A 16,573-nucleotide genomic window follows, 5' to 3' on the forward strand; every position below is an offset into this window, starting at 1 on the left:
CCTCGCCGCCCGGATGTACTCCAGATTGTGGTGGTCAGTCTAAATGAGGAAAGGGTGTTTGGCCCCCTCAAGCCAATGCCTCCACGCCTTCAGAGCCTTGACAACAGCCAACAGCTCCCGGTCCTCCACATCATAGTTTTGCTTTGGTGGCGTACCCGAGCGCTGAGACAGCACAGCTCCTATCCCAGCGTCGGACGCGTCCACCCCTACTATGAATGCCAAGGAGGGATCAGGATGAGCCAGCACGGGAGCCGAGGTAAACAGAGCCTTCAGGTGATCAAAAGCCCTGTCCGCCCCAGCTGACCACTGCAGTCGCACCGGTCCCCCCTTCAGCAAGGAGGTAATGGGAGCCGCTACCTGACCAAAGCCCCAGATAAACCTCCGGTAGTAGTCGGCAAACCCTAAGAATGTACGGGCGTAAACCTCCATCCTTCTTCTTCACAAAAAATAAACTGTAGGAGGCAGGTGAAGTGGAAGGCCGAATGTATCCCTGTCCCAGAGATTCTGAGACATATGTTTCCATAGCCGCAGTCTCCTCCTGTGACAGAGGATACACGTGACTCCTGGGAAGTGCTGCGTCTACCAGGAGATTTATCGCACAATCCCCCCGTCGATGGGGTGGTAGTTGAGTCGCCTTCTTTTTACAGAAGGCGAGAGCCAAATAGGCATATTCAGGGGGGATGTGCATGGTGGAGACCTGGTTTGGACTCTCCACCATAGTTGCACCTATGGAAACACCTACACACCTCCCTGAACACTGACGTGACCATCCCTTGAGAGCCTTCTGTTGCCACGAAATAGTGGGGTCATGATAGGCCAATCAGGGAAGCCCCAACACCACAGGAAACGCAGGAGAATCGATCAGGAAGAGACTAATTCTCTCCTCATGACCCTCCTGCGTTATCATACATAGTGGAGCTGTGACCTCTCTAATCAGGCCCGGACGCGCTCCTCCACTGGTAACGGAGGACTGGGTGCACCTGCTGACTTCATTTTTCCGGTGGAAGCTAGAAAGCCGGTGACGTCGACCGCCGAACGCCGCCCGAACAAGGAGAGGCACCAACTTCGGCGGAAGTCGTGACAGCGAGGTCTAAGATATATTCCATATATTCTTGTACTCTAGGTACAATGATTATGGGTGAATCATTCTATTAATTTCAAGAAACAAGAAAACAAACAACAAAAATAAACGTTTTGTGAAAATATTATGTGTGCCTATTCCTCACTTCGAGCAATGAAATATGTTAAACAGCAGAAAAGCCAGAATAGATGTTCTCTCCATAGGAAAACAAGTAGTGTTTATTTTTTGGGGTAAGATTATTATTATTTTTTAACAATACAGAACATACTCATACAAAATACAACATATAGATCCACACAAACATCAACGACATCCCAATTACCCAGGCCCACCTGTTCTCACCCCTATCTCCAGTGCCCACACTACTCTCTGTCAAATGTCCTCAAATTGCACCATTTTGTTTCTCTTCGCCGTCAACGCTCTTTCAATATTTAGATAATGAAGCATATGATTTTTCTATTGTCTTAACGGTGGAGAATTGGTTGATTTCCAGTTTTTAAGTATATGTTTTTTCGTAGTTTTACTCTTAAGACATGACTGTCGTTGTGCTGTTGAATTTGTGAATTTTATCTCTTGTATAATCAATTATATACATTAGTTTATGCAGGATTAAGCGTACATTTTCATTAACTGTAATTGTATTAGCTATGTTCCAACATTCCTTCCATTTTGTGCCAATATCATTTAATTAATCTCTATGATTGTTTCATAGAGTTGTTTTTTTAGGGAGTGATATTGGTTCGTGTAGAATACATTTAATTTTCTTCCATGTTATTGTGTTCTTAACTATGAGGTTGTTCATGTTCTTAGCTTTATTCTTTGAAAAGAGACACACATCTTCAATAATTACTAATTGTTCCTCCTTAGTGCATTCAACAATTTGTCACAAGTAAAAGCCTTGGGTGGCGAGTTGATACAACTCCAAGTCTGGGAGGTGAAAGCAACCCTCAGACTTAGGGAGATGTACAACTTTCCTTTTTAGTCTATGAGTTTTATTTGCCCATTTAAAGTCTGTTATGACTGAGGATACTTTTTAAAAGAATGTCTTAGGTGGGGTAATTGGTATTACTGAGAATAAATATAAAAACATTTGGAGCCATGCCATTCTGAAGAGGTTTCTTCTATGTGTAAGATTTATGGGGAGATTATTGTTTAGCAAGGGGGCCTTTCAATATTGGTTGTATATATCAGTAGATCGGCAAATAAGTTTAGTTTATATTCATGTTTACCAATACTGATACCTCTTACATTTTGGTCCTGTCTAATTCTTTCCGCAAGCAGTTCAATTGCCAGTGCAAACAGGAGGGGGGAGAGAGGACATCCCTGTCTTGTGCACCTTTCTAAAGCAATTTCATCAGATAATGTATTATTTATGTATATTTTAGCTTTAGGATATTTATATAATATTTTTTTTTGTGTGTGTTTCCTATGTGTTTTGTTAGTGAGAGTTTACTGCAGGGTAACCGTGCACTTCAAAACAGGCTAGAAAGCAGGACCATCACAGCACCACAATCTCATCTTTTATAATAATATTTAATAGCGTTATCTCCCAGAAAATAAAGAAATCAACATACAGTTTACAGACATGTGTATTATTATTCAACCTACTGTTAACATACAGTACATGTGTCATATTTCATTCCTTGTTGTTTCTCATCATTCTCTGCTACTGTTACAGTTGACCATTACAATGGAAAGAAGAAGAAGAGAAAAATAGATAGAGAGGAAGAAAAGGGAGGAGAGCAAAGAACAGCAAAGACTTAACATGCCTCTGCTAACTTGTACAGTATGTGAGTTAAGACACCGTGTGACTCATGCAGTAAATTCATTTACACTAAATAACAACAGATAAAATCCTCCTATTCTTCCTCAAAACAAAATGTCAAAAGGTAGATTACATACCTGTGTACTCTCCAGGTGTATAAATGTAACATGGATATCCCCCTACTGTAGAACACTTCTAGTAATCCAGTGTATTTCAGTCATGAAACATACATGAAAGATGCATAACACATGGTATCTCTGTATCTTTGTAGAACACATCTAGTACTGTACTTTACACAGATGGCTGATGCAATTCAAAGTATTCATCCATACAGTAGTGATGTTCAGAGATACAACACAGTACAGTGATGTATGCAGGAGCAGCACTCACTTCTCAGGAACATAGAAGGACAGAATCCATCAAAGTAGTTTTAGATTACTGCTTCAGATGACTTTCTAGAACATTTAGTAGTGTCCCTGCTTTCACCCACCCATTTCCTGCTGTATTTCAGATCATTTCAAATGTATGTATTTTTCATAAGGACCTAATACTGTATGTCCTGATGAAATATAGATCTCTCTCCATTATCTTTAATGTAATCCAAGATTGTGTGTGTGTGTGTGTGTGTGTGTGTGTGTGTGTGTGTGTGTGTGTGTGTGTGTGTGTGTGTGTGTGTGTGTGTGTGTGTGTGTGTGTGTGTGTGTGTGTGTGTGTGTGTGTGTGTGTGTGCGTGTGTGTGTGTGTGTGTGTGTGTGTGCATGTGTGTATGGGGGGCAGAATGCTAAGGTCAGAATTATCTAGCCCATTCACCCTCTGAATGGCATACGTACACAATCCATGTCTCAATTGTCGCAAGGCTTAAAAATCTTTCTTTAACCTCCCCTTCATCTACACTGATTGAAGTGGATTTAACAAGTGACATCAATAAGGGATTATAGCTTTCACCTGGTCATTTTATGTCACGGAAAAGGCAGGTGTTCTGAATGTTGTGTACACTCAGTAAAGGAACATAATGATGCACATAAGATGTGGGTTTAGTTAAAGACTACATTTATATTCCTCCATCCCTATAGGAGAATATCTCTCCCCCTCTCTCTCCATATTTCATGTATATATCTCTATCTCTTCATTCATGAATTTAACATCACAGAGAGAGAGAGAGATTTAGAGGGAGCGAGAGATGGAGAGGGAGATAGAGGGGCCCAAAGCTAAGGCAGGGGACACTGGAGGACGTTGGTGAGATGATAATGAAATCTGGGTCATTTCCTCTTTTTGTTTGTCCCATTTTCATCTGTTAATCATGTTGTAATGTCCTCCAGGCCTTGAGGGAGACCAGTGGTCATGGAGGGGATACATCGACTTTCCTCCAAGCTTTTCCATACAGAAAACTTCTCTTGATATCTAAGCTTTATTGACGTATGTGAAAGTGAATGACTTTCTCATTTCTCAAGTTATGGTTCGTTTCAGTGTTGAACAACATTTCAATGAAATTGCTCTGTGTGTTTGTGTGTTTCAGTGCCGCGGTCCATAGAGCACCCATCGTGGGAGTGGAGGGAAAGCAAAGACTTTGATGAGCTCAACCACATCCTGCAGGAGAGCAAGAAGCTGGGCAAGGCTCTGGAGAACCTGTCACGCAGTGAGTCTAGTAACTCAACCCTAATACTGTACCCTAAACCCTGAAGCCAAGGCTCTGGAGAACCTGTCACGCAGTGAGTCTATAACTAAACCCTAATACTGTACCCTAAACCCTGAAGCCAAGGCTCTGGAGAACCTGTCCAGCAGTGCATCTAGTAACCAAACCCTAATATTGTACCTTAAACCCTAATACTGTACCCTAAACCCTTAAGCCAAGGCTATAGAGAACCTGTCCAGCAGTGCATCTAGTAACCAAACCCTAATACTGTACCCTAAACCCTAATACTGTACCCCAAACTCTAATACTGTACCCTAAACTCTAATACTGTACCCTAAACCCTTAAGCCAAGGCTCTGGAGAACCTGTCCAGCATTGCATCTAGTAACCAAACCCTAATACTGTACCCTAAACCCTAATAATGTACCCTAAACTCTAATACTGTACCCTAAACCCTAATACTGTACCCTAAACCCTAATACTGTACCCTAAACTCTGATACTGTACCCTAAACCCTGAAGCCAAGGCTCTGGAGAACCTGTCCAGCAGTGCATCTAGTAACCAAACCCTAATACTGTACCCTAAACCCTAATACTGTACCCTAAACACTAATACTGTACCCTAAACTCTAATAGTGTACCCTAAACCCTTAAGCCAAGGCTCTGGAGAACCTGTCACACAGTGAGTCTAGTAACTAACCCCTAATACTGTACCCTAAACCCTAATACTGTACCCTAAACCCTTAAGCCAAGGCTATAGAGAAGCTGTCACACAGTGAGTCCAGTAACTAAACCCTAATACTGTACCCTAAACCCTGAAGCCAAGGCTCTAGAGAACCTGTCACGCAGTGAGTCTACAACTAAACCCTAATATTGTACCCTAAACCCTGAAGCCAAGGCTCTGGAGAACCTGTCATGCAGTGAGTCTAGTAACTAAACCCTAATACTGTACCCTAAACCCTTAAGCCAAGGCTCTGGAGAACCTGTCTAGCAGTGAGTCTATAACTAAACCCTAATACTGTACCCTAAACCCTAAAGCCAAGGCTCTGGAGAACCTGTCACGCAGTGAGTCTCGTAACTAAAGCCTAGTACTGTACCCTAAACCTTAAGCCAAGAGTCTAGAGAACCTGTCCAGCAGTGCATCTAGTAACCAAACCCTAATTCTGTACCCTAAACCCTAATACTGTACCCTAAACCCTAATACTGTACCCTCAACTCTAATACTGTACCCTAAACCCTTAAGCCAAGGCTCTGGAGAACCTGTCACACAGTGAGTCTAGTAACTAAACCCTAATATCGTACCCTAAACCCTAATACTGTACCCTAAACCCTTAAGCCAAGGCTCTAGAGAACCTGTCACACAGTGAGTCTAGAAACTAAACCCTAATACTGTACCCTAAACCCCTAATACTGTACCCTAAACCCTAAAGCCAAGGCTCTAGAGAACCTGTCACACAGTGAGTCTAGAAACTAAACCCTAATATTGTACCCTAAACCCCTAATACTGTACCCTAAACCCTAAAGCCAAGGCTCTAGAGAACCTGTCACACAGTGAGTCTAGTAACTAAACCCCAATACTGTACCCTAAACCCCTAATACTGTACCCTAAACCCCTAATACTGTACCCTAAACCCTAAAGCCAAGGCTCTAGAGAACCTGTCACACAGTGAGTCTAGTAACTAAACCCTAATACTGTACCCTAAACCCTAAAGCCAAGACGCTAGAGAACCTGTAATGCCCAGCGCAGGAGATGAGAAGCAGGTACAGGGAGTGAAACATTTAAATTAGACGGACATGAAACGGAACAAGGACAGCGTCTGGACATGAACATGACACACAATGCTACTACAGGGAGCAGACATATATGCAAGGGCAATCAACAAAGTGAGGGAGTCCAGGTGAGTCCAATGAGTGTAGCTGCGCATAATGATGGTAACAGGTGCGTATGATGACGGGTAGCCTGGCGAGGGGGAGCGGGGGCAGGCGTGACGGTACCACCCCCACTAGAGGCGCCACCCGCTGTCTCAACTAGGTGAGCCGGAGGGGCCGGCTGAGGCATGACAGCCTGACGATCCCACTGTGGCGTAGAAGCCCCATTGGTCGGCTGAAGCATGACGGGGGATGGGAACCTGCCGAGCCAATCGGGGCAAGGAAACCTCTCGAGCAAGCTAGGGTATTACTGCCTGACGAGCCAGCTTAGGCACCCCCGGTTCCATCGACGGCGGCCCCCAGGTCCGACGTCACCAACAAAACAAAACCCTCAAAAACTCCCTGATGCTTCTTGTTATGGTAGTAGCATTCTTTAAGGCCCAACGCAGGAGATGAGAAGCAGGTACAAGGAGTGAACCATTTAATATAGACGGACATGCAACGGACCAAGAACAGCGTCTGGACATGAACATGACACACAATGCTACTACAGGGAACAACACAGAGGAGCAGACATATATGCAGGGGCAGCCAACAAAGTGAGGGAGTCCAGGTGAGTCCAGCTGCGCGTATTGATGGTAACAGGTACGCGTGACGACGGGTAGCCTGGCGCCCTCAAGCGCCAGGGAGGGGGAGCGGAAGCAGGCGGGACAGAACCTGTCACGCAGTGAGGCTAGTAACTAAACCCCCCAGAATACTGTAACCTAAACCCTAATACTGTACCCTAAACCCTAATACTGTACCCTAAACCCTAATACTGTACCCTAAACCCTAAAGCCAAGGCTCTAGAGCAAGTATTCCCAAACTGGGGTACGCGCAATGCCGTCGGGGGTACATCAAATAAAAATGTGATTCACAGAAGAAGAAAAGAAAAAAAGAAAAAATAATAATTCTTCACATTTTCAAACAGATTTATATTTTCCAACGGGGCTATACATTTGCGTGATGTTTTTTTCTCGCCTGAGTAGCCTCATTTCACTGCCAAAAATACAACTAAACCATCTAGTGTTCAACGAAATAACAACACAATGTCAAATACAGGTAGCCTAGTCAAATAATTAACATCCAATCACATTAACCTCTTGCTGTAATTCCACTAACGGTCCGTATGTACTATAGCCAAACATAGCTGATGCTCATGTTTGTATCTGTACTGATGTTGCAAAAGCCATGACAGGTAGACATAGTGGAGTGGTAATGCGCGTGCAAGCAGTTGCTCCCGACGCCACTTGGGTACACTGCAGCATCCACCTAGAAAGCTCTTGCTGCCAAGGGAATGCCTGATAGCTTGAAAGACGCTTTGGACACTGCAGTGAAAATGTTTAACTTTGTTAAAGCAAGGCCCCGGAACTCTCGTGTATTTTTTGCACTATGCAATGATATGAGCAGAGACCATGTAACGCTTTTACAACATACAGAAGTGCTCTGGTTATCAAGAAGCAAAGTATTGACAGGTTTTTTTTTAAATTGAGAGACAAGCTTAAAGTTTTCTTTACTGACAATAATTTTCACTTGTCTGACTGCTTGCATGATGACGAGTTTCTCACACGACTGGCCTATCTGGGTGATGTTTTTTCTCGCCTGAATGATCTGAATCTAGGACTACAGGGACTTTCTGTAGTCACAACTATATTCAATGTGCGGGACAAAATTGAGGCTATGATTAAGAAGTTGGAGCTCTTCTCTGTCTGCATTAACAAGGACAGCACACAGGTCTTTCCATCATTGTATGATTTTTTGCGTGCAAATGAACTCAAGCTTACGGACAATGTCAAATGTGATATAGCGAAGCACCTGAGTGAATTGGGTGTGCAATTACGCAGGTACTTTCCGGAAACAGATGACACAAACAATTGGATTCGTTATCCCTTTCATGTCCTGCCTCCAGTCCACTTACTGATATCTGAACAAGAGAACCTCATCGAAATTGCAACAAGCGGTTCTGTGAAAATGTAATTTAATCAGAAGCCACTGCCAGATTTCTGGATTGGGCTGCGCTCAGAGTATCCTGCCTTGGCAAATCGCGCTGTTAAGACTCTGATGCCCTTTGCAACCACGTATCTATGTGAGAGTGGATTCTCGGCCCTCACTAGCATGAAAACTAAATACAGGCACAGACTGTGTGTGGAAAAGGATTTAAGACTTAGACTCTCCAATACAACCTAACTTTTCAGAGTTATGTGCATCCTTTCAAGCACACCCTTCTCATTAACATGTGGTGAGTTATTCACAATGTTCAATGAACAAATACGATTTTATATGTAAGTTGGTTAAATTAAGAGCAAAATGATTTGATTATTATTATATTATTATTTGTGCCCTGGTCCTATAAGAGCTCTTTGTTACTTCCCACGAGCTGGGCTGTGACAAAAACTCACACTCATTCTTGTGTTTAATAAACGTATCATATTGTGTGTGTGTGTGTGTGTGTGTGTGTGGCAGGCTTACAATTATGGCAAAAAACAACATTTGAGAGTGCGCTGACCCTGGTGCTAGAGGGGGTATGCAGCTGGAGGTTGAATGTGTGAAGGGGTATGGGACTATAAAAAGTTTGGGAACCACTGCTCTAGAGAACCTGTCACGAGGTATTACCTTTATCTTAAAGTAACCCCTTAACCACTTTTGACTAGAGGTAATACTTTTTGTAACTTATTACTATAATCACTTTGTATATATTTTGGAAATAGAGACTGCAAGTAAAGCAGAGCCCCCTCTGAATCACTGTTCTCTTCCTTAAAGGTATCGCTGCTTCTGATGAACTTGATCAGGTGACTATGAACTACTTTGTCATGCCTTTCCTCTGATATTGAAAGTGTTACATCGTCATCTTCTACTGCCGTCACCCTGTCTGTTGCAATCCGATTCCATCTTTCATCAATTTGGGCTCAGTTAACAGCACGACACACAGCTCTGAGAATAATGGTGTGTGTGTGTGTGTGTGTGTGTGTGTGTGTGTGTGTGTGGGGGTGTGTGTGTGTGTGTGTGTGTGTGTGTGTGTGTGTGTGTGTGTGTGTGTGTGTGTGTGTGTGTGTGTGTGTGTGTGTGTGTGTGTGTGTGTGTGTGTGTGTGTGTGTGTGTGTGTGTGAATAATGACAAACCACAATCTCATGGGAATGACATCCATCTGCAGAAACTTCAATAAGCATGTCCTCTTCCTGTATTTTCCTGGGTGCTAGAGTGTAGATGTGATTCCTAGCAGACAAAAGCTTTGTTTGACCTGGATTCTACACGGTAATGAGAGAACTGACTTTCCAGTGTACAGTATTTCCCAGTATTGCACACAGTCTTAATTGCAAATTGATTGTCAGGCCCCTCAAACAAAAGGTTTTAGTAACCTTTATTACTAAAGCTTATGAGGGTGTCCACCTTAATATTTAAACTTTCATGGGCGTCCATCTGATTTCTCATGGCACTGCCATGCCCCCATAATTCGAACCCTGAAGATAGCAGCAGCATTTGATATATTCTTGTCCTCAAGAAGAGACGTTCCCTATAGAGGAAATATCATACAGTATACAGTACAGTACTGTATGTCTGCTTAGCTCCAAGCCCAGATAATCTCCTTCTAGACAAGACAAAGTCAGACAGAATATTAAGATATATTTACCTTCCTATCATGTATTAAGTATTGAATTCCATTCCACTTCGAACACGGTGTAGACACCTAAATGAGTGACACTGTGTGAGTGGCTGTAAGCGCTGTCAAGTTAGGGTTGCTGCCAGGGATGAAATGGTAAAAAATGGTGGGCAAACACTGATTGCCGGTCGCGTTGAAAACAGTAATGCTCCCTATACTTTCAACGCATTTTTCCGTAAAGGATTGCACAAAATAAAAAAGCTGAATAAGCAGAGTTTATGTGCCTTTACCCTCCACTACACCACTGGTTGATAATAATAATAATACACACAGGCAGGCAGGCAGGCAGGCAGGCAGGCAGGCAGGCAGGCAGGCAGGCAGGCAGGCAGGCAGACAGACAGACAGACAGACAGACAGACAGACAGACAGACAGACAGACAGACAGACAGACAGACAGACAGACAGACAGACAGACAGACAGACAGACAGACAGACAGACAGACAGACAGACAGACAGACAGACAGACAGACAGACAGACAGACAGACAGACAGACAGACAGACAGAATTTATTTATTTATTTATTTCCCTGGCACACAAATGTATCACTGACAAAACCTACTTTCTGTTTTGAACTGAATGGCCATATGACAGTCCCTTTCTCTACCTTTTCTCCCTATCTCCCTCCACCTCCCTCCTCTCTCCCTTCCATCACCTCTCCTCTCTTTCCCCTCTCTCCTCTCTCTCTTTCTCTCTCTCACCCTCCCCCACCCCCTCTCCCCCTTGCACTAGAACCTTGGGGGGTATAACTCAGTGCTGCGGCCCAGGGTTGTGGGGGAGTGGGTGGGCAGGGAGGAAGAGGATCCAGACCCCCTGGCAGCAGAGATGCTCCAGCCCCCAGTCCCCAGGAACAAGACTGAGGTGTGGGGGAAGGCCAATAACAGCCCTGCCTTGAGGTAAAAGAGAGAGAGAGTGTGTGTGTGTGTATTTGTGTGTGCTTGTGTGTGGGTGTCAAAGTGACGCCTTAAAGGCGTCCGCATGTTTGGGGACACACAGTTTTTCTGGAGTCAAGCCAAGGTTGGTAGCCGAAGTCGGTGATTGGTCAACGGTTGGGATTCTTCAAAAAAGTATTTGTTGTCATTCCACGAGAGATGACTCATTTTCATGCACATTTTTACATTGAGAAATACTGCACCAAACATTTTAGTTCCAGTTGAAGTCGGAAGTTTACAAACACTTAGGTTGGAGTCATTAAAACTTGTTTTTCAACCACTCCACAAGTCGTTTAGGACATCTACTTTGTGCATGACACAAGTCCTTTTTCCAACATTTGTTTACAGACAGATTATTTCACTTATAATTCATTGTATCACAATTCCAGTGGTTCAGAAGTTTACATACACTAAGTTGACTGTGCCTTTAAACAGCTTGGAAAATTCCAGAAAATGATGTCATGGCTTTAGAATCTTCTGATAGGCTAATTGACATCATTTGAGTCAATTGGAGGTGTACCTCTGGATGTATTTCAAGGCCTACCTTCAAACTCAGTGCCTCTTTGCTTGATATCATGGGAAAATCAAAAGAAATCAGCCAAGACCTCTGAACAGGAATTGTAGACCTCCACAAGTCTGGTACATCCTTGGGAGCAATTTCCAAACGCCTGAAGGTACCACGTTCATCTGTACAAACAATAGTATGAAAGTATAAACACCATGGGACCACGCAACCGTCATACCGCTCAGGAAGGAGACGCGTTCTGTCTCCTAGAGATGAACGTACTTTGGTGTGAAAAGTGCAAACCAATCCCAGAACAACAGCAAAGAACCTGTTGAAGATGCTGGAGAAAACAGGTACAAAATTATCTTCATTCACAGTAAAATGAGTCCTATATCGCCATAACCTGAAAGGCCACTCAGCAAGGAAGAAGCCACTGCTCCAAAACCACCATAAAAAAGCCAGACAATTGTTTGCAACTGCACATGGGGACAAAGATCGTACTTTTTGGAGAAATTTCCTCTGGTCTGATGAAACAAAAATAAAACTGTCTGGCCATAAAAATCATCGTTATGTTTGGAGGAAAAAGGGGGAGGCTTGCAAGCCGAAGAACACCATCCCATCCGTGAAGCATGGGGGTGGCAGCATCATGTTGTGGGGGTGCTTTGCTGCAGGAGGGACTGGTGCACTTCACAAAATAGATGGCATCATGAGGCCGGAAAATTATGTGGATATATTGAAGCAACATCTCAAGACATCAGTCAGGAAGTTAAAGCTTGGTCGCAAATGGGTCTTCCAAATGACAATGACCCCAAGCATACTTCAAAAGTTGTGGCAAAATGGCTTAAGGACAACAAAGTCAAGGTATTGGAGTGGCCTCCTTGCTCACAAAGCCCTGACCTCAATCCTATCGAAAATTTGTGGGCAGAACTAAAAAAGCATGTGTGAGCAAGGAGGCCTACAAACCTGACTCAGTTACACCAGCTCTGTCAGGAGGAATGGGCCAAAATTCACCCAATTTATTGTGGGAAGCTTGTGGAAGGCTACCCAAAACGTTTGATCCAAGTTGAACAACTTAAAGGCATCGATATGACAACAGCCAGTGATAGTGCAGGGCGTCAAATTCAAACAACAGAAATCTCATAATTAAATTTCTTAGACATTCATGTGTTTTATATAATTTTAAAGGTAATCTTGTTGTTAATCCCACCAAAGTGTCCGATTTCAAATATGCTTTTCAGCGAAAGCACTACAGACTATTATGTTAGGTCACCACAAAACCACAATAAGCACAGCCATTTTTCCAGCGAAAGATAGCTTTCACAAAAACCAGAAATAGAGATACAATTAATCACTAACCTTTGATTATCTTCATCAGATGACACTCATATGACTTCATGTTACACAATACATGCATGTTTTGTTTGATAAAGTTCATATTTATATAAATAAATCTGAGTTTACATTGGCGCGTTAGATTCACTAATTGCAAAAACATCAAGTGATTTTGCATAGCCACATCGTTTCAACAGAAATACTCATCATAAATGTAGATGATAATACAAGTTATACACATGAAATTATAGATATACCTCTCCTTAATGCAACCGCTGTGTCAGATTTCAAAAAAACTTTACGGAAAAATAAACCATGCAATAATCTGAGACGGAGCTCAGGTGATTAGCCAAATTAGCTGCCATGTTGTACTCAACAGAAACCAGAAAATACATGATACATGTTTCCTTACCTTTGATGAACTTCATCAGAATGTAGTCCTAGGAATCCCAGGTCCACAATAAATGCTTGATTTGTTCGATAATGTCAGTTATTTATGTCCAATTAGCTACTTTCGAATTGTTTACCAAACTCCCTAACCAAAGTCTCAAGCGCGTCCACTATAACGTGACAAAATGTCCAAAAGTTCCGTTACAGTCAGTAGAAACATGTCAAACGATGTACTGAATCAATCTTTAGAATGTTGTTAACATACATCTTGAATAACGTTCCAAACGGAGAATTACATCGACTTCAATTGACCGATGGAACGGAGCTCCCTCTCACATGAACGCACCAGTTCAATGCGTGGGCACCTCATGGAAGTGATTACTCATTCCTGTCTCCTTCGGCCCCCCTTCACATTAGAGTCATCAGACAAAGTTCTATTGACTGTTGACATCTAGTGGAAGCCGTAGGAAGTGAAAACCCATCCATATCTCTATAGATTTTCAATGAGAGCTTGGTTGAAAATCTGGCACCCCCAGAAAATATCCAAACAGGAAGTGGAACTTCTCAGGTTTTTGGCTGCCATATAAGTTCTGTTATACTCACAGACATAATTCAAACAGTTTTAGAAACTTTTGCGTGTTTTCTATCCAATACTACTAATAATATGCATATATTAGCAGCTATGACATAGGAGCAGGCCTTTTTCTCTGGGCCCTTCTGTGCATCTTTCATCCAAGCTACTCAATACTGCCCCTTCAGCCATAAGAAGTTAAAATAAAGTGGTGATCCTAACTGACCTAAGACAGGGAATATTTACTCAGATTAAATGTCCGACTTCAACTGTATATGTAAAATTGCGCGACTAAGATCTCCTCTGCAAAAATGTCAAAATTAATTACAGTTTTCTTGAGTTATCTGATTATTTAGAGGAACTGTATACTGGCTACAGCATCTCAAAATGGACAAGCAATACTATCGGCTTTTTTTCTCACTTTTCAAACAAAGGTCTTTTATTTTAAGGGAGTATGCTAGCACACTCGTTCAGTTCATTCGGTTCGTCTAGCCGTGTTCGGCCATACTGAAGCATGCTGAGGCCGAACTCAGCTAGGTGAACCGAACAAGTGTGCTAGCATACTCCCTTAAAAGACCTTCGCTTGACAAAAATAAACCCTCACTGAAGTCCAAAAACTTCACAAAATGTCATAATAATATATGCACAAACTGTTCCGAACTTTTTAGGCTGGGAAGCATGAGGGCGCCTTAATTACCCCTCTCAATCTTAGCCAACCAGAGGCCATTCCAATTAAGCTTTCTCCAGCTGCAACAGAGAGGTCAACTTTGCATTCGTCCCCAGTGGCACCCCATTCCCTATAACCTATAGGTCGTTCTACAAAAGTGGTGTAAATTCGGGGTGAAAAAATAAGCATCCTATTTTTCCCGAACTTTCAGCACACGTTTTCAGATCGACATATCTACTACTCACATGCTTTTTTTGCAATGGCATTTTTGAAATACTGTATTTACCTGAAATCCTTACCACACCAATAAATGTATCACTAGTGAAACATAGTGAAAAAGTTGCATTAAATGAACAACTTTGCACAGTAATGATTCATATGCTATTACAGATTCATTTTTGAAATTGTATTTGCATACAACATTTACAAAATAGTAAAAACATGATTTTTAATCTGATTTTCAAAACTTTTCAGTAGAATTTAGATCATTATAATCTCTATTGTTCTCTGTAAAATATTCGATGTTGACTGTTTGAATCTGAAACGTATTGATGGATTTAATTACTTATGCATCTAGTTCATTATGTTGTTGAATTACTTTTTTCTATCTTTATTGTGGCAAAATAACAGGCGTTTCGGTAGTGACATCATTGTTTCGGTTGTGACGTGGCATATACTGTACATTCTTAACTTAATTGCTTACTGAATCGATACCATATCTAATGGGGCACATGTGATTGATATATCACTAACACAATCAATAAAAGGTAAGTCTGTCTGTCTGTCTGTCTTTCTGCCTTTTCACTGCTGCTGACCTGTGTTGTCTTTGACCTCTTCAGAAGAGGACTTCTACCTCTCAGATAAATATTTGATTCATTTGACCTTTCCCTCTTCCTTTCCTTCAGCATTTCTTTCCCTTTTCTTTTTCCAGATATTCTTGATATCGCACAGGGTCCGTTTTTATCCCCTCTCTGTACTCTCTGGCTGTCTGCTGTACTTTTCGGCATGTTGGCAGCAGATGTCCCTGTCCTTCAATAACTCTACAAATAATCTAAAATACAAATAATGATCTGTGTGTTTAATAAATGTAAAGAAGTACAGTGGACTAACAATCAACTGTCAATCATAGAGACAGATAGAGGACTCTAGAAGGATATGGCTTGTTTTAGTGTAGACATTGCCATTGAGGGCTTCCACCATTTTAAAGTAGTCAACTGGGTGGGGGTTCCTATGGGTTGGATGGGATCAGCCAAGGATCAGAGAGCATTGTCTTCTTCTTCAAACTAGGTTGCCTATTATTTGTAAATGGCATTAAGATATATCACTGCCATCTAGTGTAAAGTACAGTACAGTACAGTACAGTAATGTAGAGTATAGTTTAGTACAGCACAGTACATTACATTAGGGAACAGTAGAGTAGAGCACAGTACAGTAGGGAACAGTACAGTACAGTGCAATAGAGTACAGTACAGTAATGTAGAGTATAGATTAGTACAGTACATTACATTAGGATACAGTAGAGTACAGTAGGGAACATTGCAGTGCAGTGCAGTAGAGTAGGGTACAGTACAGTACAGCGCAGTAGAGTAGGGTACAGTACAGTACAGTGCAGTAGAGTAGGGTGCAGTACAGTACAGTGCATTAGAGTAGGGTACAGTACAGTGCAGTAGAGTAGGGTACAGTGCAGTAGGGTGCAGTAGAGTAGGCTACAGTACAGTACAGTGCAGTAGAGTAGAGTACAGTACAGTGCAGTAGGGTACAGTACAGTGCAGTAGAGTAGGGTACAGTACAGTACAGTGCAGTAGAGTAGGGTACAGTACAGTGCAGTAGAGTAGGGTACAGTACAGTGCAGTAGAGTAGGGTACAGTACAGTGCAGTAGAGTAGGGTACAGTACAGTGCAGTAGAGTAGGGAACAGTACAGTACAGTGCAGTAGAGTAGGGTACAGTACAGTACAGTGCAGTAGAGTAGGGTACAGTACAGCACAGTGCAGTACAGTAGGGAACAGGGGAACAGTAGGGAACAGTACAGTACAGTGCAGTAGAGTAGGGAACAGTACAGTGCAGTAGAGTAGGGTACAGTACAGTACAGTGCAGTAGAGTAGGGAACAGTACAGTACAGTGCAGTAGAGTAGG

The 16,573-nt window shown here is 42.4% G+C and overlaps 1 protein-coding gene across 9 annotated transcripts in view; it reads left to right on the forward strand.

Moving 5' to 3' along the window:
• Positions 1–16,573, forward strand: part of c10h8orf34 (chromosome 10 C8orf34 homolog) — a 198,727-nt gene that overhangs the window by 79,171 nt on the left and 102,983 nt on the right. For all 9 annotated transcript variants that reach the window (XR_011666439.1, XR_011666438.1, XR_011666441.1 and 6 more), the window contains exons 4-6: positions 4,363–4,482; positions 9,146–9,174; positions 10,775–10,938. Coding sequence is in view for 3 of the 9 variants with exons in the window: in XM_071328775.1 (XP_071184876.1) it covers positions 4,363–4,482; positions 9,146–9,174; positions 10,775–10,938 (313 nt within the window). In the remaining 6 variants the exon portion in view is untranslated. The remainder of the gene's footprint in view (positions 1–4,362; positions 4,483–9,145; positions 9,175–10,774; positions 10,939–16,573) is intronic.

Source organism: Salvelinus alpinus, chromosome 10 (assembly GCF_045679555.1).
Source record: "Salvelinus alpinus chromosome 10, SLU_Salpinus.1, whole genome shotgun sequence".
Taxonomy (NCBI): Eukaryota; Metazoa; Chordata; class Actinopteri; order Salmoniformes; family Salmonidae; genus Salvelinus; species Salvelinus alpinus.